General features: G+C 43.2%; 1 protein-coding gene across 1 annotated transcript; it reads right to left on the bottom strand.

The window, feature by feature from the left end:
- Nucleotides 1-162: 162 nt before the first annotated feature.
- On the bottom strand, nt 163-9,767 carry PTPMT1 (protein tyrosine phosphatase mitochondrial 1). The gene is made up of 4 exons (XM_047824152.1): nt 9,173-9,767; nt 8,992-9,072; nt 1,818-2,009; nt 163-502 (listed from the first exon to the last, which is right to left on the bottom strand). The coding sequence occupies exons 1-4, from the start codon at nt 9,566-9,568 to the stop codon at nt 344-346; spliced, it is 828 nt and encodes a 275-aa protein (XP_047680108.1). The 5' UTR covers nt 9,569-9,767; the 3' UTR covers nt 163-343.
- Between the last annotated feature and the right edge of the window lie 9,110 nt (nt 9,768-18,877).

Raw genomic sequence — 18,877 nt, 5'->3', positions numbered from 1 at the left:
AGTATTTCTCCTCTCCTTCCTAGTGTTTAAATGTCTTTAAGTTGGGCTAAGTATCATTAGGCACAGTGTTAGATACACAATCGAGTTCTTTGACCCTATTCAAGAAAACAAAAACCCTCATTCCATATCCCCTTAGCCAGTGAATTGAAGCCACACTAAATCTCTCTCTTAGCACACAACAGTGTTACTTCAGGAAAGTGAAACAAGACAAAGGGAGTGAAATTATCCATTACTTAGTACATTCCTGCTTTGTCAAGTCTGGGCTTAAGCCCCCTTGGTCCTGTTACACTATTTGATTCTGTAGCAAGCAGGGTCGTCTTGAGTTCTTTCTAATCTGTGTATTTCACGTCTGTGATGTGTGGTAAGTCTCCTTCTTTGCTGCCCCTGCAGTAATCTCCTTGTGGAACTCTTTAAGAACTTCCAACTGGCCAGATCTGATGTGGATGTGTGACCGGATCTTGGTGATGGCTCTTACAGCCTCCTCTGGACTCCAGTTGTACACCTGAAGTACAGGATTGGGAAATCAGAGAAAGAAAGGAGGAGGTGTTAAGGTGTTCTTGACCTAATAACAGATGCTAAAGGCCCTTAGAATTTATTTTAAAAACTCCATTTTGAGGGGAGTTAAAAAACATGCCCCATATATTATAAATGGCGGGGGTGAGGGGCACTTTTATTCCCTCGGCCAACTAGTCCCACAATACTTGCAATGGGCTGGGAGGTCAAGTCAGTCTTTCTACCTAATTCTTGCTCTGCCAAACCCTGAAAAAAGAAGGTTGAACATGCAAAGCTGAGATCCTATTTCAAGCCGGCATAGGCCTATCAGATGTCCTCTGGGAGCTGGGCTGTTGGTTATAAGTTTCCTGGAGAGAGTACATGGTAGATGTTTTCATGTAACTTGTCACCGTGGCTAGGAAAACAGCACTTTTTAGATTTACCAGGAGGGTTATCTTTGTGTTCTAAGGATACATATTGGTTTAGAACTCAACAGAACAAAGAATCTACAGATTTCAAGCCCTCTGAGTCAATTCTCACTCAGCCCAAAATATCCTCCTGAGAACCCATTTCCAGTAAATGGAGTCCTAATGATCAAAGCTTTAATACTGTTAAATCATGTACTTACCAGTCCACAGTAACTCAGAGCGATGCCTATTACATGTACATTTCCTTTTTCCTTAAGCTATCCACATAACTTAATAAATGCTCTACAGGGGCCAGATAGGTAACAAAAATGAGTCAAGTTGGGGGGTGTATAACAGGTAGTAATGGACTAAAGAGTATTTGCTTATAAATACTCTTGAAAGTATCACACCTACCAGTCATAAGGTGATAGGCAAAATTCCATTGGAGCCTCTGTTTTTAGACACAAATGCCTAGAACTTTATTCTGAAATACTTTAAGAAATCTTGAGTACTATAGGGCTATAAGTGATCAGCACTACTACCTAAAGTACTGGATTTCCTGAGTGCTATTTATAAAAAGTGCTTTAGCCTTTTACTGGTGTTAACATCCTTTGCGCTTCATTTTTTGAGTGCCTGCTGTAGGTCAGTGCTTGACATACTTTCTCGTTCAAACCTCAGAACAAATTTAGTTTGAGGAAACTGAGCATCAGAGAGGGGAAGACACTTTTGCCTAAGGTCACACATCTGGTAGGTAGCAACGCCAGAGGTCAGCCTATCCGCAAAATCCAGGTGCTTTCCATCTCCCAACAGCCTGTAACTGGGGACATGGCTCCTTCTAGGAAGGCCTGCCAATAGACCATGCTACTGAAGTTCTAGAAATCTGCTGTAAATGGACCAGTCCAGAAAGACCTTTCCTACCTGAATCAGATACGCTGCGACCATAGTAGCACTTCTGGAACGCCCAGCCTTACAATGCACGTAGACACACTGGCCCAGCGACTGATACTTGAGAGCAAACCGGACTCCTTTCTGGAGGTCAGCCAAGGTTGGGACTCCAGTCATGTCTACTGTGCTGAGTCGCAGCTGCTCAACTCCTACATTCTTCCACTCCTGGAACCAGGTCCGCCAGCATAAAAAAGAGAATGAAAGAAATCTGACATGAGTGCTATGAATATGGGCTCCTAAGAAGCAGCAAAACAACAAGGAAGCTTCAGAGTTTACTACAGTGTGAATACACTGTTCACTTTTTTTTAAACAAGAAACTTCTTACAGAGATGCCTTTAAAATGGCTGACCTGCATGGTTGGTCTTTCATCAAACAACAGCTGTGCTACTGATTTAGAATTATGTCTAATATTTAAAAAAATTTTTTTTTAAGTTTATTTGAGACAGAGTGTGAGCAGGGGAGGGGCAGAGAGAAAGGGAGAGAGGGAGAATCCCAAGCAGGCTCCATTCAGTCAGTGGTCAGTGAACAGAGCCCAACACAGGGCTGGAACTCACAAAACCATGAGATCGTGACCTGAGCCGAAATCAAGAGTTGGATGCTGGGGCGCCTGGGTGGCTCAGTTGGTTAAGTGTCCAACTTCGGCTCAGGTCACGACCTCACAGTTTGTGGGTTCGAGCCCCATATTGGGCCCTGTGCTGACAGCTCGGAGCCTGGAGCCTGCTTCGGATTCAGTGTCTCCCTCTCTCTGCCCCTTCCCTGCTCACACACACACACTCTCTCTCAAAAATAAACATTAAAGAAAAAAAAAAAAAAAAAGAGTTGGATGCTTAACCGAGTAAGCCACCCAGACCCCTAAAATGTTCTTAAAGTACACGTTGGGTATTTTATCTTCAGCTGCAAAGTATTAGCTGTATTAAAATTCATCTACAAAAGTTGTGTAACTTTATGGATAATCTTGGCACCCGTGTAGTGACGCAGCTGCAGGATTGGGGTACTATATTTTGCAAGAGCTTTGTATTTCTTTATCTATAAGTGTCCTTTTTACTTTACCTTTTTTTTTTTTTTTTTTGAGATTGCATGGTAGAAAATAGTTACCATTTTAAAATTAAAACAATGCACCTATCTTTATTAGTGCAGTATTATCACTTCAGAAGAAGAAAAGAATAAGCAATAGGGGAAATAAGCCCTCTGGCATTATCAGACTATTTATTTGAATTTTTACCTTGAGACTCCAGATAGGGGGGCATCTGGCTGGCTCAGTACAGCATGTGACTCTTGATCTCTAGGTTAAGCATGTGACTCAGTAGAGCATATGACTCTTGATCTCTAGCCCCATCTTGGGCATAGAGATTACTTAAAAATAAAATCTTTAAAAAAAAAAAAGGAGTCCTGATAGGCTCCAGCTAATGGTTATTAATCTGTCTAGCTGGAACCAAAGACTTTATGACTGAGTGAAGGTCAATATTTTATACTGCGTATGAAATTAACACAAAACAGCAATTTTGCAGCATGTGATTTTGTATCAATTATACCAGATATACCTAGGGAGCTTGCTAAATATTCACATTCCTGGACCCCACCCTAAAGTTCCCAAGTCATAAATTCTCAGGGGTTGTACATAGGAATCTGCTATTTTAACAAGACTACCAGATAATATTTAGGCTTATTAAAATGTGAGAACCACTGCCTTGGAGATTTTTTTTCTCTAGGCTAGTTGGATAATATAGCTGCATCATACAAGTGTCAATGCCTCACAGCCAGAGACCAAGTACTTTTTGTGACTCTTGTTCCACAGGAATGATCACACTAAGGAACATTTACCATTTTGGCTAATAATTCCTGAGGCCTTGTAGCAAAGTACTTTAGGAAATCCAAGGAACTGTTGTCCATTTCTTAAAAACGTATGTCATCAGGGTGCTTAGGTAGCTCAGTCAGTTAAGTGTCAGGGGCTCTTGATTTCCGCTCAGGTCATGATCTCACAGTTTGTGAGTTGAGCCCTGTGATGGGCTCTGTACTCACAGTGTGGATCCCGCTTGGGATTCTCTCTTTCCCTCTCTCTCTGCCCCTCCCGAGCTCTCTCAATAAACTTTTTAAAAAAGTATGCCATCACTAATCAATGTATCTTAAATGTGAGTCCATTTTTAAGGTTACAAAAAAAACCTACCAGTTGAAATAACAGCATCTTCATTAGGCTGTATCAGTACAATAAACAAGAAGGACAAAAAAAGTGCTAATAGATGGCAAACACTATAAAGACAGGGCAACATCTTTATATAAAGACAGCACAATGTCTAATAACCTTAGTTCCACAAACAAGCATTCAAACTTAATGAAAATTATGTTTTAGGTCTGCACTCTTTTACAATTCTCTGGAGTTCCATACATTGTTAACATGAGTAAAAATTCCATCAATGCCAAATGAATCATACACTTTTTCAATGGGTTGTTTTATAAATTTCTCTTGGGGGCTGGAGGTGGCTTTTCTTCTTAGAGTTTATAGGGCCTTCATCTTGAATGCCTAAGACAATGCCTGACCTTAGTGCTGAGTGAGTGTTGAATGAATGAAATCAGCAAGCCATAGAGAAGTTGCCTTTCGGTTTGGTTACTGACTTGAGTTACTGAAATTAAAAATACCTTTGTGTACAAAGGAGTAGTCAGACTTTGTCAATTCTACTTTATATATATATATATATACACACACTTATTTATTTCAAGAGTGAGAGAATCCCAAACCAACTCTCACCATCAGTGCAGAGCCCTATGCAGGCCTTGTGAGAAATAAGCCTACTGGCCCATTCAAAGAAGGGACGCGGAGACTCAGAGCACAGTGAGGCCAGGGTTTAATCAACATTCTTACAAGAGCAGGTGCCTGATGGACAGGCACACTCAGGGCAGTTGCAGCAGGCAATTTATCTCCTAGCATGAAGTCGTTCCCCTGATTCCTCATTGGCTAAGTACTACAGAGATTACAGCCTTACCTGGAAGTCGCCTATGCCCATGTAAGGCCAAAAAGTAATCTGATTGGAACAAATGTACATTCCTTGAGGTGATGCAGAGACCTCAGTTCTTTGGCACGTGCTCATTGCAAAGCCTGCGAAAAATAAGCCGGCAGAAGGAGAGGGGAAGAAGAACCAGGAAGTGAAAGGTCTCCCAAAGGAGATTTGGGACTCCATTGTGCTGGGGTGAGGGGTTCGTATATATTTCCAATAGGGTCTAAACCTATTGTTAACTAGACAACTCAGCTTATATTTGGTATTTCTGAAAATAAATCCTCTCACTTATTTCTCACAATCCCTCCTCTTCTTTTCTAAGTAGATTCTGTTTTCATTTTTAGGTTATTTTGGGCACAAGGCACAGACATTTGTTTCTTAAGAGGAATCTTCCTCCCCTGCCCCCAGAGGGTTTGCTGCAGCTGCACTCCCAGCATTGTTCCAAAATATATGTGTGTGTGTGTGTGTGTGTGTGTGTGTGTGTGTGTGTGTGTGTGTGTGTGTTTCCACCCAGGGACCTCAGGTCCTAACCTTTCCCTCTCTGCCTACTGAATCCCATCTTTTCCTATCATATTCCCCACTTTGAACACGTGACTCCTAACTCCCATTAGGAATTGGGATGATGACTGATCTTAACTGCTTCCTGCTGAAAGGGTATGGCAGTCAGGGCAGGTTCAGAGGTCAATCCAGAGGTCCAAAATAATGAGTGTATTTGGAACGTCTTAGGTTAGCAAAATTTTCTTATTTTTCTGGCATATGTGCAACGGCTTCTACAAATGACATACAAAAAGAATATTAGATCAACAAGCATTAATATTCCAAACGGAATGCCTCCTAGGAAGGAGGTCACACCATGGGATGTAAAGATGTACTGTAGCCATCCAAAAAGTCCCTGAACCGTCTGGTCAATTTTTTTTTTTTTTTTCCAACTATAGCTTTTCCACCCTCTTCCATATTTATTTGGATCTTGTGATACTGTTGCTTAGAATAATTAAGCTTTTGAACTGGTTTTTGGTTCTCAGTCCTCAAAATCTTCCTTTGCCCATCAAGTTTCCATAGGAACAACTCCATAAGGCGTATTTAATTTTACCTCAAGGAAAGACTGATCTTTGATATCCAGATTACTATAAGTTTAGGCAACTGTTTATCCATCCTGGAGGGAGTAGCTCCTGGAGGGAGTAGCACTATAGTCCCTAATTCAGTCATAATGTCTTTTTCTAGCAAGGGAGTGGGGCTCTCTGGCATTATAAAAACAAAGAATGTGAAAAAAAAAAAAAAAGTCTCCCTGTATACACCCCAGAGGCTGAGAGAAAAAGTTAGTCTTAAGTTTTCTGGAGACACCTCTAATCGTTACTCTGCATTTGGATGGTTGGCCAGGAATGGAAAGGACAGAAAAGGTGGCTCCAGTGTCAAGAAGGAAATCAACTGGCTTTCCTTCTATTTCCAGAGTTACCTGAGGCTCTGGGTTTCTAATAAAGTTGGTTCAGGGGAGCCAACCATGAAGAACCTTGGGCGAGATTAGTTCTTTTCAGGGGCACTGGTTATTTGAGCCCTTCAGGTCCCCGAGGGCATTCAGATTTTCCAGTGACTGACTCCACACCAGGGGCATGGGTTATGGGGGTTTCAACTTCCATTGCCCCTCTGAGGACATTCTTGTTTCCAGTGCCCTAAATAGCCACATAAATGGCACTGGTGCCAGGACCTTGGGAAGCCGAATGAGTGACAAATTTGTCCTTTAGAATCATCTGAGCTTGGGGGGGGGGGGGTAACAGGGGAGACAGCTGTATATTTAACTTTAACCTTTTCAGGAAGGCCACCAGGCTTTCATCCTGTGTCTGTAAAATAGTGGCTAATTTAGCATGATTTAAAGATTTTAACCTTCGACCTCCTTTGATTTCTTGGAAGTGGCAACGATACCATTCTGCAATGGGATTATCATAGTCCCAATTAGGATCTTGGGGAGGAACTGCCTGAACCCCAGTAGGGAACTGGGAGCTCCCTATAGGACCTCCAGTCCCATGATAATTAAGGAGTCAATCATCCCCATATCTCTCAGCTGCTGCCAAAACAGAACGCTTCTCTATCTCATTAAGAGTCTGATTCAACACAAGCATTATTTCTTTCCAGGCCAACTCAAAAAAACATTCCTAATAGTCTGAAAGGCCTCTATATTTTATCCAGATCATCAGAAAATTTACCTATTCTTTTACCTGTGTTAAACCTTGCAATGAAAAAGGTACTTGTGATCTTATCGTGGTGGTGTCTCCCTGTGTTTCTCCTTCTGGCACTCTAGCTTCTCGAAGGGGAGGCCCGCCTGTTACAGGGAGGGCCTGGATAAGGTGGGCAGCAGGGAACAGAAGTGCATGTGTTTTTCTTTTGTTGTTTTTAATGTTTGTCTTTGAGAGAGAGAGACAGAGCATGAGCGGGGGAGGGACAGAGAGAGAGGGGGATACAGAATCCAAAGCAGGCTCCAGGGCTCGAACTCAAATGGTGGTGAGATCATGACCTGAGCAGAAGTCAGACACTTAACCGACTGAGCCACCCAGGCGCCCCTAGAAGTGCATGTTTTTAAGTACAAGTCAGCACACACTGGGCTAAGTGAAGCAAAATGGCTCCCATGTATCCCAGTAAAAGCCCTTTGTATGTTGTAATCCTCCATACCTCATATGCCTTGCAGAAATAACATAAATGTGGAGCATTTGGAAGCCCGCAGCGAGGGTATTGCCACCATTTCCCCAGCTTTTATTATGTTTATTTTTATTTTTGAGAGAGAGACAGAGCATGAGTGGGGAGAGGCAGAGAGAGAAAGGGAGACACAGAATCTGAAGCAGGCTTCAGGCTGTCAGCACAGAGCCCGATTTAGGGCTCACACTCACTAGCTGTGAGATCATGACCTGAGCCCAATTTGAAGTCGGATGCTTAATGACTGAGCCACCCAGGTGCCCCTCCCCAACTTTTAGATCAGAGGAGAGGCAATTTAAATTTTCTACCAGTGTACTTTTAAAATCCATTCATTTTAACTTTAGTCTGTCCTGACCACATAATATTCCTTTCCAAAGATTTCCCTTCACAGACCTTCTACAACTTTCCTTTGCATTTAGATTTTGTCCGAAGCCATTCCTCTCCAAACTACTAATCTGATTCAGGACAAAATTATTTTTTTTTCTTTTTACCTCCAATAAAAATGGATTTCCTTTTTCTTTTTTAAACATTTATTTATCATTGAGAGACAGACACAAATCGCGAGCAGGGGAGGGGCAGAGAGAGGGGGAGACACAGAATCCGAAGCAGGCTCCAGGCTCTGAGCGGTCAACACAGAGCCCGCCCCAGGGCTCGAACTCACAAACCACGAGACCACGCCTTGAGCCAAAGCCGGACGCTTAACAGACTGAGCCACCCAGGCGCCACTCCTTTTTTTTTTTTTTTAACATATCTACTTTTACATACAAAAAGTTGCTTTCCTTATTTCCATCAGCATTAACTGCATTTAGCAGAATTTTAACTTTTAGAAACTTTAGTCTCCAGTTAAAATTAACCATCATTTTAAGTGTCTTTTTACCAACAAATTGCAGCTGAGATAACATAAGCTTACTTGACTTTTAGTAAACCTAGGTAATAAAAACATTAAGGCAGCCATGAGTTCGAGGAAGGTCATGTTCCGCATGTTTCAGGGATCTATCAGTGGGCAGCAAGCTGTAAGGAGATTTATTTAAGAGGGCGGGGGTATTTCCAATAGGTTGTAAGCCTATTGTTAACTAGACGGCACATATTTTATTTGATTATTTCTGAAAATAAATCATCTCACTTCTCAATGCTCCAACTCACTAACAGGGATCAAGAGCTGAGCCCAAGGCGGGGGGGGGGGGGCGGGGGTGGCGCTTACCCGACTGAACACCCAGGCGCCCCTCAATTCCACTTTTAAATGCCTTTCATATCAGTTTCTTTTTCATAATTAGTTTCTACCTCCAGCCGCAGCCATTAAAGCTTAGAGGACCAGACCCCCCTCCTGAAGCGGCGAAAAAGCCTGGGGCACGTGTCTCACGGGTACGAGCACCCGCAGCTCCCTCTCCCCCAACCTCCTCCCGCTCTCCTAGACCCAGGGTGGCGGTGTAGGCTGGCGGACGCCGCTGCCCGAGCCCCCGCTCCTGGCCCCTCACCTTTGAGGAGTTACACAGGAACCGCGTCTCATACTCCTCGTTCATGGTGATCACCCCGCGCACGTTCTCGTCCTGTACCAGCTGCCGAGGCAAAGACAGGGCTCAGAAAGGGCCGCCGAGGCGCGGGCGGCGCTCGCCGGCTCCCAGGCCTGGCTCGGCCAGGCCTCCCTTCCCGGCTCACCCGGCGCGTCATGCTCCGCAGCGGCAGCGCGCCCAGCAGCACCGTGGGGTCGATGCGGTGGTACCAGTCGCGGCGCGCTCGGCCAGGCACCTTACCGCGGAACAGGGTGTACAGCAGCGTCGGGTAGAAGAGCACCCGGGCCAGGCCGGCCTCCAGAAATGTGCCGGCCGCCATCCCGCCCCACCCGGCCTGGCGAAGCGGCGGCCTGCCCGCGCCCAGGCTCGCGGTCGGCGGCCGCGAGGAGAGCCCCGAGGGCGACGAGGACGAGGGCGGAAGGTCGTCCGCCGCCTCCCGCGAAGGCGACGCGGTCTGCGCGGCCGCCTCGGACTCGGAGACTTCGGGCCTGGCCTCCGAATGTTTCGCGGGAGAGCCCGGGGCCCCCGGGCCCGGCTCCATAGCTCCGGAGGAGGGGCCGCCGGCCTGGGGGAGGGACCAGGATTTCCTGGCGGGCTAGTGGGACCCCGGCCGTGGGAGGGCGCGTCCTGGACCCGCGGCCTGCGACTCTACGGCTGGTGGAGCAGGGACCCATGCCCGTGGCCGGTGCCGCCCCGCCCCCCGCCGCCTTCCCGAGGGAGGGAGTTGGGACCCTAGGCGAGGGGAGCTCTGCCCGCCTGCGTGTGCGACCGCCCCGGGAGGAGGAAGGGCGGGTCCTGGCCACTTTTCCGAATCCCGGGCCAGAGGGAAGGGGCTGCGACCCCAGGTAAAGGTGAGACCAGACCCGGAAGAGACCCTGTGGTGGGGGCCTGCGGATATGGTGGAAGGGGAGAGTGGAAAAGGGGGCTTTGGGCTGTTAGGCAGGGGAGCTACTTTGGAGGAGAGGGCTGGCAGGGCACCTGGGTTGATATGGCCCTCCCCCCATTCCCCACCCTCCCGATCGGCCACAACTCGTTGCTCCCTCCTGCCCAAACCGCACTGTGTATGCGTGTATGTATATAAAGAAAAAAATATATAAATATAGTATCTGCAACAAATTATGAAGATATATTAAGAAAATACTGTGATAAGCTTGTACGTAAAAACTGCAACCTACAGAGAGGTAAGAGGAATGGGTCTAATGCTGGCTATTTACATTTAAATGGAATGTGCATCTGGTGCTTTTTAAAAACTTTTCTTTTCTCCTTGTAAAAGTAATACATACATATTCAAGGTGCCTGGCTGGCTCAGCCGGTGGAGTGTGAGACTCTTGATCTCGGAGTCTGAATTGGAGCTCCACCTTAGGGATAGAGTTTACTTAAGAAATAAAAAATAAAAACTAATACATACTCATAACAACTGGAAAATACAAAGAAGTCGAATTTATTCTAATTACCTATCATTCCACCACCTCAAATACATGTTTTCTTCCAATTTCCTATGGGTACCACTAGAAAAACCTTTTTTGTAACAACTTTACTGAGATATAATTCATATACAATTCACCCATTTAAAGTGTAGAGTTCCCTGGTTTTTAATATATTCAGAGAGTTGTGCAATTCTCACCACAACCAATTTTAGAACATATTCCTTAATACCCAAAAAATCCCATATTCCCCTCCCCCCAGCCCTAGGTAACTACTAGTTTACTCTTATAGATTTGCCTGTTCTGGACATCTCAAATAAATGGACTCCTACAATATGTGTCCTTTGTGTCTGGCTTCTCTCAGCATACTGTTTTCACGATTCATCCATGCTGTAGCAGGTTCAGTGCTGTATTTATTGCTGGGTAATATTCCATTGTATGGATATACCACATTTTGTTTCCTCATTTATCAGTTGAAAGATTTGACTGTTTCCACTTTTTGTCCATTTTGAATAATGCTGCTGTGAACTTTCATATGCAAGTTTTTGTGTGGACATAAAAAGACATTTTCATTTCTCTTGGATATCTACCTAAGAGTGGAATTGTTGGTCATATGATAACACTATGGGGTGTGTGTATACCATTAAAAAAAAAAATCGTTGGGCTCCTGCGTAGCTCAGTTGGTTAAGAGTCCAACTGCTCCTCAGGTCATGATCTCATGGTTGTGGATTCCACTCCCGTGTCGGGCTCTGTGCTGACAGCTTTGAGCCTGGAGCCTGTTTCAGATTCTGTCTCCTTCTCTCTCTGCCCCTTCCCCGTTCGCACTCTGTCTCTCTCTCAAAAAAATGAATAAACCTTAAAAATAATTAGGAACACCTTTAAAAAAATCATTGCAATCATGTTGATAAAATTTTGTATCACAATTTTTTTAATGAAATGTGCCGTAAGCGTTTGCTGTGTTATTACACTATCTTTACCATTTAAAATGAACCTAATTACTATACCATGTGATCATTCTATTACTGGACATTCAGGATATTTCCAAATGTTTTTTTACAATTCCAGCATGAAATTTTTTTCTATATTTCTATATTTTCCATATTTAGAATTACTATATTAGCAGGGTGCCTGGGTGGCCACTCAACACTGGTTTAGTGTCTGACTTTTGATTTCAGCTTAGATTGTAATCCTGCATATCATGGGTTTGAGCCCCGCATCAGGTTCTGCACACAGTGCAGAGTCTGCTTGAGATTGTCTCCCTATCTCTCTCCCCCTCCCCTGCTTGCTCTCTTGCTCTCGCTCTCTCTCTCTCTCAAATTAACTTAAAAAAAATTATTAGGATAGGCTCCTAAAGTGGAATTACTATTTCAAAGGATCATTTACAATGTTTGCTTTATATGAAGTACATAGCCTAAAAAGCTCCATCCTTACCCCCAAGCTCACTCTTCAGAAATATAGATTCTTAGATACATATATTTTCCAACATTTTGTGATGAACCGTCTCATGATAAATTAAAAACTGAAAAAGGAATAAATTGAGCAGGAAAAACTCATATAACCACCATCTAAATTCAACAATTAACACTTTGTTTTATCACATATTCACCCAACAATCTGTTCTATTTTTTTTTAAGATTTTAAATTGTTTTTTTAAGTTTTTATTTATTTTGAGAGAGAGTGACAGAGAGAGAGACAGAGAGAGAGAGAGAGAGAGGATCCCAAGCAAGCCCAGAGCTTGCCCAGCAAGCCAGCAGCCCAGAGCAGTGCCAGCCTGCTCAGGATTCTCTCTCCCTCTCTCTCTCTGCCCCTCCTGCATTTGCACGCACTCTAACTCTCACACGCGCGCTCTCTCTCTCTCAAAATAAATAAACTTAAATAAATAAATGTGGAAGGAATGATAGAAACTCAGCATTTTGAAATCCCTCGTCAGATAATTGATCCAGTCAATGGTCGTCAGTGGACAAAAAGCATTAGATGAAATGCTGATCGGAAACTTTACCTGGAGGGATCAGGCTCTTGCCACGGGAACTGATCACTGATTGATCCCTGCGTTGCTGAAAGCAGGACAACCTGACATCAGATGCCTCCAGAAGTCCACAGCCTCAACCTCAACTCATTCGAACCTGAATTTAAGCAGGCCTGAAGAGCTGACCTTCTTTTTCTTTTTCTAATATATTTTAAAAGTTTATTCATTTATTTTGAGAGAAAGAGTGAGCATGTGCGTGGGAAGAACAGACAGAGAGGGAGAGAGAGAAAATCCCAAGCAGGCTCCGTGCTGTCAGCACAGAGCCCCATGTGGGGCTCCAACTGAAATCAAGAATCAGATGCTTTAGCTGACTGAGTCACCCAGGCACCCCTCTTTTTTTTTTTAATGACAGCTCTTTATTTTTATTTTAATTTCACTAACTACTTAAGGGATTGAATATCTTTTATTTTTATACACAAGTCTATGTAAGAAGTTTTTCTGATTCATTTTTTGTGTACATTTACATACTATTTTATATTTTGTAGCTTAATCATACATACACACACTTTGGTCTTATATTGTTCGTGCAGTGAAACCAAAATCTTTTAAAAAAATTTTTTAATTCCAGTTTAGTTAACATGTAGTGTTATAAGGAGCTTTCATTTACAGCAAAGGTAAGTGATAGAAGGATGAGTTTATGTCATCACATGGAACAACAGACAAATCCAGAGTATAGATATTCTACAGGGACAGTCGATTCTGTTTCTGCAAGGCAAAAGCATGGGGGTTGCGGGGGGGGGGGGAGAATGGGAGGTCCACTGCCTCAGATCAGGAATCCTAGAGACGTGTTAACCAAAAGTAAGTATGGACAGTCTGGATCCTAACTGAAATGAATCAGCTATTAAAAGACATGTTTTGGGGGGCTCCTAGCTGGCTCAGAACAGCATATGACTCTTGCTGGTGAGTTTGAGCCCCACATTGGGTGTATAGATTACTTAATTTTTTTAAATCTTTTTCTTTTTACAAAAAAATGTTTTGTTTATTTTTGAGAGAAAGAGAGCAAGCAGAGGAGGGGCAGAGAGAGGAGAACAGAGGATCCAAAGCACGCTCTGCATCCCCCACCAATGTGGGCCTCGAACTCACAGACCACGAGATCATAACCTGAGCCAAAGTTGGACGCTCAACCCACTGAACCCAGGAGCCCCAGGTGTATAGATTACTTAAATAAAAATAAAACTTAAAAAGTCTTGTTTTTGAAATAATTGGAGACCTTTGATTATGGATGGAGATAATACCAAAGAATTATTGCTGATTTTATTAATGTGGTCATGGCATTGTTGCTGTGTAAGAAAATGCCTATAAATTTATTTATTACATGCTTAGTAAGGTATGTAGACATACATGACATATGTGGGATTTGCATCAAGGTATTGTGCCAAGAAGAAAAGCAGATTAGACAAATATGGCAAAATATAAATCATTGTTTAATCCAAGTGATGTTCTATGGGGACTCATTATGCCCTTCTGCTTACTTTTTAAAAATATTTCATAATAAAAACTAGAGATGTATGTATGTAAAAACAATACATATATTGTTACATGGAAATGTATGCTTAATAAAATTGGTAATATAGCAACTAGTCTTTTATGACTTTTTCATTAAAGGTTCAATCACACAAGGGGCACCTAGGGGGCTCAGCTGGTTAAGCATCCAACTTTGGCTCGGGTCATGATTTCTCGGTGTGTGAGTTTAAGCCCTGTGTCCAGCTCTGTGCTGACAGCTCGGAACCTGGAGCCCGCTTCGGATTCTGTGTCTTCCTCTCTCTCTGCCCCTCCCCCGCTCACCCTCCGTCTGTCTCTTTCTCAAAAATCAATAAAACATTAAAGAAAATTTTTTTTTTAATTTTTTTTTCAACGTTTTTTATTTTTTATTTTTGGGACAGAGAGAGACAGAGCATGAACGGGGGAGGGGCAGAGAGAGAGGGAGACACAGAATCGGAAACAGGGTCCAGGCTCTGAGCCATCAGCCCATAGCCTGACGTGGGGCTCGAACTCACGGACTGCGAGATCGTGACCTGGCTGAAGTCGGCCGCTTAACCGACTGCGCCACCCAGGCGCCCCAAGAAAATTTTTGTTAAATAAACAAGGAGTTTAGTGTGTTTTTTGTATGTTTTTTTGTTTTTGGGTTTCAGCTTTTATGCAAACATTTTATTGTCATTCCCTCTACCCTGGTTTTGCTTTATAGTTTCTGATCATAATAGTAACATATGTTCATTATAAAAAATGGAAGCACTTCAAAATTATATATGAAAAGTGAGAGTTTCCTGTAATCTTACCTCTGGAGATAATTACTATTTCAGTTAGATGCATATTCCCCTCGTGATTCTTGTTTTTCTTTTTAGAGACTAACCGTCCACCAAAATTCTTTATATCCAACTCTCGGAATATCTGACCTGTCATGTGCTCAGTGTGCCTTGAGGTAAAAAGTAATACAGGACTCAGTTACCTCCAATGGAGTGTGAGAGGAAGTGATGTGTGCCAGCTTCAGGACCAACAGGGCCTGGTCCATAACTCCTCCACGAGTCTCCTCCACACTCTTTTTCTCCTCTTCTGGGCTGGAGTAGTAATGAGGAAGACTGGAATCATCTCAGCAGGAACGAGTTATACCTAGCAGAGTCTCCATTAATCTGGGTCCCTAAATAATTACTTCGAGAAGAAGCTACTTCTCTCCATCCTCCCACTGCGAACATCTTCTCTAATCTGTTGAGGGAGAGAGAAATAAGCTTCTATTTTGTTTCGGCTATTTACTTGAGGTCTAATTGTTGCAGCAGTTCGACTTATCCTGGCTAATATGCGTGCATTAGTCAGTTGTAATGTGAAGACCAAATCTCTTATTTGAGAGAGAGAGAGAGAGAGAGAGAGAGAGAGTGCAAGTGTGAGCAGGGGAGGGGGCAGAGCGGAGAGATAGAATCTTAAGCAGGCTCCATGCTCAGCACAGAGCCCCATGAGGGGCTTGATTCCACAACCCTGGGATCATGACCTGAGCCGAAATTGAGAGTTGGATGCTCAACCAACTGAGCTACCCAGGCTCCCTTCAAATCTTTTTAAAAATTATATCAAAATATACGTGCTATAAAATATGCAATTCTAACCATTTAAAAAATTGTTTTAATGTTTATTCATTTTTGAGAGAGACAGAGCACGAGCCGGGGAGGGGCAGAGAGAGAGGGAGACACAGAATCCGAAGCAGGCTCCAGGCTCTGAGCTGTCAGCACAGAGCCCGACAGGGGGCCTGAACCCATGAACCGTGAGCTAAAGTTGGATGCCTAACCAACTGAGCCACCCCGGCGCCCCAAAACCATTTTTAGCTAGGCTGTTCATTGACATCAAGTACATTGACAGTGTTGTGCAACCATCACTGAAGTCCATCTCCAAAACTTTTTTCATCTTCCCAGACTGAAACTCTGTACCTATAAAGCAACTCCCCATGGGGCGCCTGGCTGGCTCAGTCCTTAGAGCATCTGACTCTTGATCTTGGGGTCTTGAGTTCAAGACCCACATTGGACACAGAGATTACTTAAAAAGTAATTTAATTAATTAAAAAAATAAAGAACTCCCCATACCACCCTCCCTCCAGCCTCTGGCAACCACCATTCTACTTTTTTTCCTCCTCTCTATCTTTTTTCAAGTTTATTTGTTTATTTTGAGAGAGCGAGAGAGTGTGCATGCTCATAGGAGAAAGCAGGAGCAAGGGGGGTGGGCAGAGATCAACATAGAGTGTTCTATTGGTTTCAAGGGTACAATATAATGATTAAACAATTCTATACAATGCAATACTCAGTGCTGGTCATAAGTAGTACTATTTTTTGTTAAGGTTTAACTTTTTGGTGGGGTGGGGCTCCTGGGTGGCTCAGTCGGTTGGGCCCCTGACTTTGGCTCAGGTCATGATCTTTAGGTTTGTGGGTTTGAGCCCTGGGTGAGGTCTTTGTTGACAGTTCAGAGCCCGGAGCCTGCTTTGGATTCTGTATCTCCCTCCCTTTCTGCCCCACCTCTGGCCATGCTCTGTCTCTCTCTCTCTGTCTCTCTGTCTCTCTGTCTCTCTCTCTCTCTCTCTGAAATAAATAAACATAAAAATAATTTTTTAAAGATTTTTTTTATGTTTATTTTTGAGAGAGAAACCGAGCACAAGCTAGGGAGGGGCAGAGAGAGAGGGAGACACAGAATCCGAAACAGGCTCCAGGCTCTGAGCTGTCAGCACAGAGCCCAACATGGCGCTTGAACTCGCAGAATGGGAGATCACAACCCGAGCTGAAGTCGGATGCTTAACTGAATGAGCTACCCAGGCACCCAAGATTTATTTTTAAGTAATCTCTATACCCCATTTGGGGCTCGAACTCATAACTCTGAAATGAAGAGATGTGTGTTCTTCTGACTGAGCCAGCCAGACACCCCTTGATGCCCAACTCTTACCTAATTTGGGAACACAGATGATCTACTGAGTCATATAACAAACCTCAGAAAGGGCAAGTGAGCACATAGCAACAGACACCAGGGGATTCAAATGCCATCAGGAGTTTTTGTCTCTCACTACTTCTTCCCAGGCCCACATCTCCCCATATTTATCTCCTACTGAAAACCTCCCTTCCCTTAGTTGTTAACAACATGGAATAATTGAATATACATGTATATTTCTTTAAAACATAATTCGGGGGCACCTGGGTAGCTCAGTTGGTTAAGCATCTGACTTTGGCTCTCACAGTTCCTAAGTTCTAGCCCAGAATCGGGCTCTCTTCTTCTGCCCCTTCCCCCCATCAAAAATAAATAAACATAAAAAAAAAAAACCAAGATAAATGGGAATTTTGTAACTTGCTTCTTAGCACTTAATTGTGTCTTTTTTTTTTTTTTTTAAGATTTATTTATTTATTTTTGAGAGAGAGAGAAAGAAAGAGCCCCTGATGCAGGGCTCAAACTCATGAGCCTCAAGGCCATGACCTGAGTGGAGATCAAGAGTCAGATGCTTAACGGTCTGAGCCACCCAGGTGTCCCTTAATTGTGTGTTTTAAAAAAAAATTTTTTTAATGTTTATTTATTTTTGAGAGAGACAGAGACAGAATGCGAGTGGGTTAGGGGCAGAGAGAGAGGGAGACACAGAATCCGGAGCAGGCCACAGGCTCTGAGCTGTCAGCACAGAGCCCAACGTGGGGCTCGAACTCACGAGCTGTGAGATCATGACCTGAGCCGAAGTCAGATGCTCAACCGACTGAGCCACCCAGGCACCCCTTAATTGTGTATTTTTAACATCTTTCCATGTCAGTCTCTCCCTCTCTCTCCCTCTCTCTCTCTCTCTCTCTCTCTCTCTCTTTCTCTATGCATATATATATATGTATGTATATGTATATGTATATGCATATGTATGTGTATATATATATAGTTTTTAAGATTTTATTTTTAAGTAATCCCTACACCCAACCTAGGGCTCAAATTCACAACCCAGAGATCTCTAGAGTCACATGCTCCACTGGACTGAGCCAGCGAGGTGCCCCTATATATTTTTTTTTCTGATAGCTTTTGATATACCAATATTTAATTGAACCATCATTTTTTTCATTTCTCACTGTTATAATCTGAATAGTTACAGAATATTTACTTTAATTTTTTTAAATTTATGTTTTTATTTTATTTTTGAGAGAGAGAGAGAGAGAGAGAGAGAGAGAGACAGCAGGGGAGGGGCAGAGAGAGGGGAGAGGAGACACAGAATCCAAAGCAGCCTCCATGCTCTGAGCTGTCAGCACAGAGCCCGATGCGGGGCTCGAACCCGCAAACTACGAGATCATGACCTAAGCCAAAGTCAGATGCTCAACTGACTGAGCCACCCAGGCACCCCCAGAATATTTAAAAACAGCATTTTAGTGGTGCTTGGGTGGCACAGTCAGTTGAGTGTCTGACTTCGGCTCAGGTCATGATCTCTCATCTTGTGAGTTAGAGCCCCACATTGGGCTCTGCGCTGACAGGCTGGAGCCGGCTCTAGATTCTATGTCTCCCACGCTCTCTACCCCTTCCCTGCTCAGACTCTATCTCTCTTTCTCAAAAATAAATAAACATTAAAAAAATTAAATAAGTAAATAAATAAATTAGCATTTTAGGGGTGCCTGGCTGGCTCAGTTGGAAGAGCATGTGTGTTTGAGCCTCATGTTGGGTGTAGAGATTCCTTAAATGAATAAATAAAAACTTAAAAAAAAACTTTTAAAAACTAGCATTATATATATTATATACATATAAATATTAGATAGATTGATAGATAGAAATGATTTAAATTAAAAGCTCCAACATGCATTGTTTCAGGTAGATGGTATTGCTATCTATATCTTCATTCCATTTATTTAGTCACTTCAAGTAACTTCGAGTTCATCAATTTACAATGAGGTATAGAGCCCACCCAGGATGAGACAGAACGTGTCCC

The sequence above is a fragment of the Prionailurus viverrinus genome, chromosome D1, assembly GCF_022837055.1.
Source record: "Prionailurus viverrinus isolate Anna chromosome D1, UM_Priviv_1.0, whole genome shotgun sequence".
Taxonomy (NCBI): domain Eukaryota; kingdom Metazoa; phylum Chordata; class Mammalia; order Carnivora; family Felidae; genus Prionailurus; species Prionailurus viverrinus.
The sequence above is the reverse complement of the archived record's forward strand: the minus strand, read 5'-3'. Positions and strand labels throughout refer to the sequence as shown.

Coding starts and splice junctions, on each gene's coding strand:
- PTPMT1 (XM_047824152.1), bottom strand. CDS start 9,568: ATGGAGCCGGGCCCGGGGGCCCCGGGCTCTCCCGCGAAACATTCGGAG. Junction 9,073..9,172: donor TGCGGAGCATGACGCGCCGG/GTGAGCCGGGAA, acceptor TTGCCTCGGCAG/CTGGTACAGGACGAGAACGT. Junction 503..1,817: donor TCGCAGCGTATCTGATTCAG/GTAGGAAAGGTC, acceptor CCTGTACTTCAG/GTGTACAACTGGAGTCCAGA.